The sequence below is a fragment of the Zea mays genome, chromosome 8, assembly GCF_902167145.1.
Source record: "Zea mays cultivar B73 chromosome 8, Zm-B73-REFERENCE-NAM-5.0, whole genome shotgun sequence".
Taxonomy (NCBI): domain Eukaryota; kingdom Viridiplantae; phylum Streptophyta; class Magnoliopsida; order Poales; family Poaceae; genus Zea; species Zea mays.
This window is the reverse complement of record NC_050103.1, coordinates 170,474,572-170,485,740: the sequence shown is the minus strand read 5'-3', so window position 1 is coordinate 170,485,740 and position 11,169 is coordinate 170,474,572. Positions and strand designations below refer to the sequence as shown.

Below are 11,169 nucleotides of genomic sequence, written 5' to 3'. Positions count from 1 at the left end.
ACACTCCAAAAGCACATTTACGTGGGTTCATTTTTAAACCATACCGACGCATTTTATCAAAGGCTTTGCGCAAATCAGCTATATGAGAACTAAACTTAGCCGATTTGACTACAATATCATCAATGTAGACTTCCACAGTGTTTCCTAACAACTCATGGAAGATCAGATTCATAGCCCTCTGATAAGTAGCACCAGCATTTTTAAGACCGAATGTCATGACAACCCATTCAAATAAACCAATAAAGCCTGGACATATAAAGGCCGTTTTAGACGCATCTTCTTCGGCCATGAAAATCTGATTATATCCGGCATTACCATCAAGGAAGCTAATAATTCTATTTCCTGATGCATTATTGATTAATGTGTCGGCTATGGGCATGGGATATTCATCTTTAGGGATTGCTTTATTTAAATTACGAAAATCAATGCATACTCTAAGTTTACCTGACTCTTTCTTCTCCACCGGCACAATATTGGAGACCCACTCTGCGTATCTGCAAGGTCTAATAAAATTAGCTTCTAGCAGCCGGTGGATTTCGTCCTTGATTCGTGGGAGAAGATCTGGACGAAATGTTCTAGCTTTCTGCTTGAAAGGTCTGAAACCAGACTTAATGGGCAGCCGATGTTCGACAATCTCTCGGCTTAGTCCAGACATTTCAGTGTAATTCCAAGCAAAACAATCTGAATATTCCTTCAATAGACCGATCATCTCATTTCTAGAATCGGTCTCCAGGGTCTTGTTTACAAAAGTCGGCCTTAGAGTTTTACCATTTCCTATGTCAATCTCCTCCAAAGGATCAGCCGATGTAAACCCCTGTCCTAGTTTATCAAGATCTCTGAATTCCTCTATCATGTCCCCCACAGAGGAATCAGATGATCTTTGTGTGATGGCGGACTTTCCGGTCTCGGGGACCGGATCATCCGTAATACTATCTTTTCGCTGTGGTAGATGTTCTGTCTTAAAGTCCGAACTGTTCTGTGAAAGACCAGACCATCCGGTTTTGAGGGCCGAATTGTCCGTGATCAAAGACTCATGAACTTTGTGTGTATTCATCATTTAAACTCTATTTAGGATTTAGCCGATTCTCCATCGGCTCTAGCATTACAGGAATGAAACCTTTCTTATCTATACTTATGAACTGATAATCAGAAAAATCTACCCCTGTGAGACATGTAGCAGTCTCATAAGTCCAGAGTACAGGGGAATCGGCCACAGCGATGCAGGCCGATACATCTGCATGTACTTGTTCTACCTCATCGCCTACCCATTGTATTAGCATTTGATGTAATGTAGAAGGTATACATTGATTGGCATGAATCCAATCTCTGCCTAGAATTAAACTGTAATTCCCTTCTACATCAGCGACGAAGAATGCAGCAGCAAGGGTCTTAGTCCCGATGGTTAATTCAACGGACGTGACTCCCCTGGCTTTAATCGAACTATCCCCAACACCGCTGAGGGTCATGTTGGTTTTGACAAGTTCGTCATCTTGTTTACCTAATTTTCTGTATAATGAATAAGGCATTAGATTTACAGTCGCCCCTCCATCCACCAACATCTTAGCAATCGGTATTCCATCAATGTGACCGCGCACGAAGAGCGGCTTTAAATGATTTACCGATTCCTTTGGTTTAGTAAAGGCGGCTTCTTTAGGACCAAAATCAAACTGGGCAGCAACAGGTTCATCGTCGCCAATGATAGTACAATCGGAAGAAAGTGTAATAATATTTACATCCATACCTGGGCGTTCTGGAGAAGCCTCGTAGTCGACCAGGTCTTCTCCTAGCAGGTCGTCCTCTTCCATTAATGTTGTTGTGTTGTTGGAGGCTTCCTCATGAACGGCGGACGGTCCGCACGCGGGGGCCGGACGGTCCGCGCCTGGTGCAGGTTGTCCAGAGCCTTCCTGGTGAACGGCGGAAGGTCCGCACGCGGGGGCCGGACGGTCCGCGCCTGGTGCAGGTTGACTTTCTATTTCTATGGCCGTTTGTTTTTTCTCAACGGCCTTCGGTCTCCATTTCTTTTGCGGTGGCGGGTATAGTGGATGTGTGTCATTAAATGTCTTTTCCGCCTCCTTCTCCTGGCTCTCCTTTGCTCTTAGGCGCTGTAATTTTCTCTTTTGGGATCGTGTCAATCCCGCTGGGCACCATCGAGGCATGGAGTATTTTGGATCGGCTGTTTTAATGGTAGCCGTATCCTTTTCGGTTGTGTTGGCCGATTCGCCGAAAATCATCGGTCCTTTATTGTCTCCCTGTATGACAACATCTGCAGTGCCTATTTTGATGATGTCCTTTTTTGTTGTTCTTTGAGTTGCTACAGGCATATGCCCCCTGCCGGATTGGTCGGCCTAGGAGGCCGAGTAGTTCGGCAACCTTGTTGGGCCTGTGCCTGGTGACCGGATTCAGCAGTGCTCAATCGGTCTTGCACTGGCGGTGCCAACCTATCAAAAACGGATGTTTGGGGTGCCCCCCAGGCGGGGTACTGTGGCATCCCAAATGGATATGGTGGCATGCCCCACATTTGATTCGGGACATATGGTGGAGGTAAGTATGTGTATGGATATGACATAGATGGATAATGAGGTGGAGGGGTCCATGTCGGCATGTTAGGTCTCAATTGTACAATAGGACCTTTCATTTCTTCCGATTGGTGACGTGGCCCAATCAGCCTGACCTGACGTTGCTCATGAATGGGTGAGCGGGTCGCTTCGGTAGCCGATCACTGGGGCCAGCCTTCTTTTTCACATATTTAGACAACAATTGATCGAAAGTCGGGCCAGGCTTGATCAGCCGACCAGCTGCTTTAAATGTATTTGTTTTCCACGTACCTATCTCTGGTCGTCGTGGTTTGAAGGTACGTGGTCGTTGCGAGTCCTGAGCATGGCCGGACCGTCCGCCGGAGCTCTCCGGACCGTCCGGTGGGGTCCCGGACCGTCCGCGCCTACGTGCCGGACCGTCCGGGATACGCAGCACGGGTTCCTGTATCTGTCTCCCTGTCTGCGCTTGCCCCCCAGTACTGGAGGTTGTGATGGTCACCTTTAGGGTCTCCCCTCCATCGGGAGTCTTCTCGGCTGCCACTTTCCTGCAATAAACTTTATGATCCTCATCGGCCCTTTTGGAATTGCCGATGATTGCCTCTTTGCCTTTGCCTTTATCGGCCGTGTTTGGCCGAACCAGGACTTTCTTGCCCTCAAAGTCAATCACGTTCATTGGAAATGGCTCTGTATCCACCTGCATTTCCTGAAATTTCAATCGTCCCTCATTAATGGCCGATTGAATCTGTCGTTGGAATACATTACAATCATTAGTGGCATGAGAAAATGAGTTATGCCACTTACAGTATGCACGACGTTTTAGCTCGTCGGCGGATGGAACAGTGTGATTTATTTTAATATTGCCATTTTTGAGTAATTCGTCAAATATTTTATCGCACTTACCAACATTAAACGTAAACTTAACCTCCTCTTGTCGTTTCTTTTGAACCGGCTACAAGGAGGAACAAGCTGAAGATTTGGCCTGTTTTGGCCAAACCATTTCAGCAGCATATACTTCTGCTGATTCGTCGTCTGAGCTACTTTGGTCGCATTCTACTATATGTACGTTGTGACGCATTGTTTTAGTAGTTTCTTTGCTCCGGCTTTCGCAAGCCAAAGCCCTCTGGTGTAACTGTGCTAGTGTAAAAAATTGGATGCCTTCTAATCTCTCTTTTAAATAATACCGTAGACCATTAAAGGCTAATCCTACTAGCTGTTTTTCTGCTAAATGAATTTGAAAGCATCGGTTTCTTGTATCGCGGAATCTCCGGATGTAATCATTAACCGATTCGTCTTTTGTCTGTCGCAATGACACTAAATCTACCAAATCCAATTCATAATCACCGGAGAAAAAATGATCATGAAATTTTTGTTCTAGATCCCCCCATGATGAAATGGAATTGGGAGGTAAAGTGGCATACCATGCAAACGCGGTTCCTGTTAGCGATAATGAAAATAAACGCACGCGAAATGCCTCTGTGTCTGCCAATTCTCCTAATTATGCTAAGAACTGGCCTATATGTTCGCGCGTGTTTTTCCCTTGATCACCCGAAAATTTCGCGAATTCAGGTATTCTAGTTCCCTGTGGGTACGGGTGGTGATCAAATCGGCTGTCATAAGGTTTCCGATATGATTGCCCCCCAGGGACCATGCTTACTCCGAGCTTATCTCGGAACGCCCCGGCTATTTCTTCCCTCATTATATCAATGGCAGCCGGTGCAAGACCACCGGCTCTCTGGTCAAACATAGGTGGGGTTGGTTGCATATTAGTATGTTGTCGTTCCCCCCATTGGTTTGAGCTAAGTGGTGCATTTCCATTTGCTCTATATGGCTCATAGGTTTGATCGTTTCTTTCCAGCCTTTTAGGTGGGGCCGGAAAGCTTTCCTGGGCTCTGGATCCTGAATTAATGGGCTGGTGCATTGCATAATGTGATGGGAAGTGTTGCTGGGACGGGCGAGGATTCAGGTAATAATCCTCCTCAAAAGACTCATGCGCGGACTGTCCGGATATGTACCCGGACCGTCCGTGGTCATATGCGGACCGTCCGTCATTGTATGCGGACCGTCCGACTGGGTAGTTTGGGTTCTGTGTCATATGTGGTGGCTCGGGCGCATATCTAGGTAACTCATTTAAAATAGGCCCGACTGCTGTTGGCCTGGACGGTCCGCGCTCACGTGCGGACGGTCCGGGCATGTGCAGATCGGCTGGTTTGCTGCCGATTTGCGGTTGCTTAGGGTATGTGTCCATCGGCATCCCATAAAGGGGTTGTGACTGGTCGTGACAACCTGTAGCCGATGTGTTACGCGTGTTATCTCCTAACTCAACCTCGTGCGAAGGAAAATTTGCGGTACTAGATTTATCAAATGCACGTACTAGTCTCTTAAGATCGCTTTGCATACCCCCTATGATGTTCTGCATTTGTTCACGCTGATCTTCTACATAATTTCTAAGAGATTGCAGATCGTTGGTATTACTTACATTGGGGATATCTGGCGTGGGTTGGAGCGAAGCCGGATCCGTCGCCCGATGTCGGACGACCTTGTTGTTCCTGTCCACTTTGAAGTTGGCCAAGAACTTTGCTTTCGCCTCCTGGATCATCCGCTCCTTGTGCTCCTCAAACTGGAGCTGCTCGTCAGCCGGCAAGGTTTCCCAAGTCGGCTCTATGATGTTGCTTAGAGAAATATCAGAGCTATCCTTTGAACCGGCCATTGAGGGTCGATTTGATGAGCCTAGATGTTTTTTCCCCAGCGGAGTCGCCAAAAAGTATGTTGACGCCTTTTCGGAGCGCCAAACACTCAACAAGAACCGTGGCGGTGCCCTCTGCACAGGGGCGGACGGTCCGCGCGCGGGGCCGGACGGTCCGCGGCCTGGTGCGAGGCGCGGTGGTACTCTCTGCGCAGGGGCGGACGGTCCGCGGCACAGGGCCGGACGGTCCACGACCTGGTGCAGGAGCTCGGGTTCCCTGCCTGACGGCCGGACGGTCCGCGCGTACGCAGGGACGGCGGGAGATCGCCGACGGCGCCTGGATCTCGCTCCTGGGAGGGACCCCGTCGGGGAGTAGAGATCCTAGGTTGTGTCTAGGCTCGGGCTGGCCGACCTAAACTCCTCTAATCGACGTAGAGTCGAGGAGAGACGAAGAATTTGGGGATTGGATAGCTAAACCTAAACTAGACTAGAACTACTCCTAAGATAAAATGTGAAATAGAAGTTGTATTGATTCGATTGATGATTACAAATCGGCCGTATACCTCTCTATTTATAGAGGAGGGGGGCTGTACCCTTTACAAACTAATTCCAGAGCTTATCCCGCGATTTTAGCTAACAACCGTAGCACAAAACTCGGAACCCTAATCTGCTCTGCGCACGCGCGGACCGTCCGGCCCACAGGCGCGGACCGTCCGGCCTCAGGGCCGGACAGTCCGCCGGCTCATTTCTGGTTCGAACACCATGATTCTTGATCCAAAATCCGATCCAACATAAAAAACCGACCTAAAGCCAAAAAAGCTTGACCCAACATGTCCAGCAGGGATGCACGAGCCAACTCGACTCGATACTAGGTACAGGTCAGACACAGACCATGCCAAACAACACATCACCCGATTTTGACCACCCGACATTTAAATAGATCTAGATTCAAGTCCCTGGTTCATATCAAGTATGCAGAGGAAATACGGCGACACGACGAGTGTGTTGAAGCATGGCTTCACTAGATGACACATGATTTAGGGCTTATTTAGTTCGCGGATGACTGTGCCACACTTTAACTAATATTAGTCGTCGGAATTGAAAAACTATTACTCATCGGAATTGAAATACTAACTTTATAAAAAAACTAATCAAAGTGTGACAAGTTAGACATCAAATAAACCTTTAGTTCATTTTATTAGAGTAGGGGTTAATATGGAAACTCCAACTTTTGGAGAAGACAAATTATCGTTAGTGTGTGCGACCGTGGCCAAACGATACGGCAGGCGCTGCCGCGCCGGTCCAGTAAATATAAATCGTGTTCCTTTTTCTTTTGTTTAAAATGTGGGAGAGAAAAAAAAGAAAATATGTACCAGTAGAGATATCAGGCCCATCAATCCATTAAATAATGACTCACCAAACCTTTATTCTAGCCCACCAACACCGACGAAAGGCCCATTTATTCCAGCACCACGCTCAAATCGATCTGGCCATCCATCCCAGCGACAAGACGCCATCCATCCGTCCACCGGGTAGGGTTTCTCCAGAATTAAAAGGGCCGAAGGAGGCGCCCTTAAAAACCCTTCCATTCACCCGCAGCTCCCATCCTCTCGCTCGCCAGGAGAAGCAGCCGCCGTTGCTGCTGCCGCGTCCACAGAATGGTAAGATCTTGAGCCCTTCCGGTACATTCCTGCTTCTTGAAGCGATTGCTGTCTCCGTGCTCGATCATGTTGAGTTACCGCGGCGATGTTGAGCGCGCTGGTTGGCAGCAGGCTACACTCGTGGAAGCTTGCGAGCTCGTGAAGAACTGAGATCGATGTTTAGGTAGAATAAGTTGAATTGGATGGACCTTGCATCATATTTTCTTTCTGTTATGTCAACACTAACGTTTGGGCGAAGGGTTGGCTTTGGACCCTTCTGCACAATGCACTAAAGGACCCGGTGCTTCTGGTTAGGTCGTTTGATTTAGCTGTATATAATGTATGTTTGACTGCATGCTCTCGTGTGGATGTATTGTTGAATGCATGCAATTTGGTTGTTTCTTATTCTTTCCATGGTTTACGAGTCTCCTTTACCTCACAGGATTCAATTGTTCTGCGAAAAAACTTTGTTAGGCTTAGTAGATCTGTACACTAGAGTGGGTATAACTGTTTTTATACCTTGCATAACTTTGCGAATTTTCTGTCTGACCGTTGTTGATGTGCCATGAGAGCTTGATGTGGTGTCATTGGTTCCTAGACAAGTATTGAAATATTGGTATACTGCTTTTGACATCTATATTGTTTACTCAGCTGTAACTATTGATAAATCTACATATGCAGCTTAGTTATTTCCATCGTCTGAATCCTTGACAGTTTTCAATTCTCAAATTCATCTATGTATTTATGTACCTTTTGGTTCTCTCTCCAGGGGGGTTTCGTGAAGACTCATAAGACCAATGCGTATTTCAAACGTTTCCAAGTGAAATTCAAGAGAAGGCGGGGTATGTTTTCTGCTCTCATGTTGATTGCATTATTATTATTATTTCCTGTGTATTTGATAGTCTTTTCCTATTGATTGTGTTTGCAGCTGGCAAGACAGACTACAGGGCCAGGATAAGGCTGATTAACCAAGACAAAAACAAGTACAACACACCCAAATACAGATTTGTTGTGCGATTTGTATCCTTTGATTATTTGACCATCTGGTTTCTACCTATTGCTATGGTACTTTGAGCTCCAGAAGCATATATTGTATCTCTTAACTAGATATTCTTAGACCAACAAGGACATCACTGCCCAAATCATATCTGCTAGTATAGCGGGTGATATGGTTCTTGCTTCTGCCTACTCGCATGAGTTGCCACGATATGGTCTTGAAGTTGGTCTGACCAACTATGCAGCTGGTATTTTTTCCATGGAAATAATGTATAAATTGCATATTATATTTTAATGTATTTATATATTCTCTAAATCAACACCCATCTTGTAGCCTACTGCACTGGCCTTCTGTTGGCTCGCCGTGTGCTCAAGATCCGTGGTTTGGATCAGGAGTACGAGGGCAATGTTGAGGTAAAATTTGGCCAAATATATAATCTTATTTTAATATCTGATGTTGCATTGGTTTGGTATTTCTGACGGTTCTTTTTGTTCATCAGGCCACTGGTGAGGACTTCTCTGTTGAGCCAGCTGATGAGAGGAGGCCTTTCCGTGCTCTCTTGGATGTTGGCCTTATCAGGACTACAACAGGGAACCGTGTCTTTGGTGCCCTCAAGGTATATATCTTCTGTTTGTTACCATGATATTATATTGGTGTCATTGTTTGTATTTAGCCCATCAAGAATAATCATTTTTTCATGTGCTTGCTGTAAGAGTCATCTCTTGTTGTGGTGAACGATTTCCCATCTCTCTAGCCCCTTTAACGTTTGTTGCCGCAGGGAGCATTGGATGGAGGCCTGGATATTCCTCACAGCGAGAAGAGGTTTGCTGGATTCAAGAAGGACGACAAGCAGTTGGATGCTGATACCCACCGCAGGTACATCTATGGTGGCCATGTTGCTGACTACATGAAGGTGAGTTGTGCTTGCTGCTGAACACATTATTTCATTTCCTTTGTTCCCTCGTGATTACTGTGATATCTACATCAGGGCAAATATTGGACTAGAGGCTGACCGATTCTCAATTGATTTAATTGTTCTTCTGCTCTTTGTTATGTCCCAGAACCTTGCTGAAGAGGAGCCAGAAAAGTACCAGAGCCACTTCAGTGCGTACATTAAGAAGGGAGTTGAGGCTGATGAAATAGAAGCGCTGTACAAGAAGGTCCATGCTGCCATCCGTGCCGATCCTTCCATTGTTAAGTCAACCAAGCAGCCACCAAAGGAGCATAAGAGGTATAGTAGCTACTTTTTATATATAGTTTGGTCGACATAATCCAATCGTTTGCTCTGCCCTGACCTGCCTTCTGCGTGTTTCAGGTACAACCCCAAGAAGCTGACATATGAGCAGAGGAAGGCCAGCCTCATTGAAAGGCTCAACCAACTCAACTCCTCCGGTGGTGCTGATGACGACGATGAGGACGACGAGTAAAGTTAATTGCCATCGAAGTAGTGCTATCTCAATCCAGCGATCAGCAATTGTGTACTGTCTTATGCGGGGACCTGTAGTACTGCAATAGGCATTTTTGTTTAAGTTTTGCGAGGTGAACAAAACTGTTTCTGTTAGTTTCGAGCTTGAGCTCTCAATGTTTACTCTTTACATTGAAATGCTGCCGTTTGGACATGTTTTTTCTGAGTTCTACACCTGCTTGTCTTGCTTATGTGACGGTGCAGTATTGTGCCTTTAATATCAACCTAAACATTGACTGGTTCGTCACTGTAACATTCTCGTTTGATTGGTTTCTTACTGATGCCAGAATATGCAGCAATTAGACTACTAGCGACAGAACGGTAGTTACACTTTGCTTGCACACAAAAACCCAGCTTTACCATCACCTCAATGCACCCCCTTTTCCTCCGCCCTTCTCCAAATCGATTTGTACCTTGCGCATAAATGTTTTAAACCTTTGAATTCTGGTCGACGCGACAATCTGCATGAATCAGCATGATCCTCGTCTGCTGTACGAAGCCCTTCTCCAAATCAAATTAAATCAATTTAAACCTACTCAATCCTATACAATTCACATGGATTGAGAAACAAACAAGCCTCAGTGACAATTAATATGGTAATAGTTCAACTAGCAAAGATTGCCTCACCGCTGTACGAAGATACCAAGATAAATAAAGAAAAGAAAAATACAGTGTATAGCGGTAGGAGGGATATGGAAAACGAGATTGTGTTAGACTGTCTCCAGCAACGTCCTCTATATTCATCCTCTATATCTGTCCTTTACAGTCTCCTCTAAAAGATTTCATCCTCTATATCTCATTTCTCTCCAACAACGTTCTCTAAATCACGTTCTCTATACTCAAATACCCATATTAAAGACATTTTTTAATTTTATTTTTTGTACATACGTATTTATCATACTCTCAAATATATTGTACATATTTTAGTTTTGCTAAACCGGTTATTTAAAGCAGTCAAATGAATAGAGGATCGTTTAGAGAAACTCTATATATAGAGAATCCAGCAGCGTCCTCTAAATTTAAAGGACCGTTTAGAGGACGTTGCTGGAGAGCGTAGAGGACCGTTTGATCCTCTATATTTAGGGTAGAGAACCCTTTAGTGGACCTTGTTGGAGCCAGTCTTATACCTTAATAGTTCATCAGGCCACAACGGCGATTCGCCGAGGCGTGAGCCTCTCTAGAGGTCGCCGACGAGACACATATAAGTTTGTTCAGGAGTCTGTTTTCCTATTTCATTCAATATACTCCTCTGAACAATCATTACAACATTTATAGATTGTCACCCTCACCTGCTAATCCAGCTAATACACTGGCTAATCCACTTATTACAGCCCAATACCGCGATAATACGGTCCTATAGCGTCCCAAGCAACCATTACACACTCAATTACTTAGGCTAGCTTGTTCGCTTGTTTTTAATCCATACCAGATTCTATTGTTTCTATAGTGTTTGTCTTTATGAATTACAGCTGTATCAATCTAAATAGCCGACTTTAATCTAAAACGAACAAATGAGTTAATAAATTATTAGCTGGTTTGAGCGACCACCTCAATCCATTCGCAGTGTCCGCTCAGAGTAGTGCAGCCGCAAAGCCATACCAAACCTGGACCGAAATTCTCTTGAGAAAATCCCTTCAATGCCATTCAAATTTATACCAATCTCTTCAATACCATTGGAATTTATAGCTTCCCTCTAATGCCATTAAATTTAAATTTTAATCTTTTCAATGCCATCACCGTTGGTTTGAAGCTAACGCCGTTAGTTCCATTTAAAACAAATCCCTTCAATACCATCAAAATCTATACTGATCCCTTTAATGACACTAGAAAATAGTTTGGTCTATTTGGGT

The 11,169-nt window shown here is 45.2% G+C and overlaps 1 protein-coding gene across 1 annotated transcript; it reads left to right on the top strand.

Annotated features, from left to right (window-relative positions):
- Positions 1-6,792: 6,792 nt before the first annotated feature.
- On the top strand, positions 6,793-9,457 carry LOC100284917 (60S ribosomal protein L5-1). The gene is given in 9 exon segments (NM_001157812.2): positions 6,793-6,878; positions 7,627-7,699; positions 7,786-7,877; positions 7,975-8,101; positions 8,188-8,267; positions 8,354-8,470; positions 8,633-8,767; positions 8,916-9,085; positions 9,170-9,457. Coding segments are annotated over 9 exon segments (909 nt in total). The 5' UTR covers positions 6,793-6,875; the 3' UTR covers positions 9,282-9,457.
- The last annotated feature ends 1,712 nt before the right edge of the window (positions 9,458-11,169 follow it).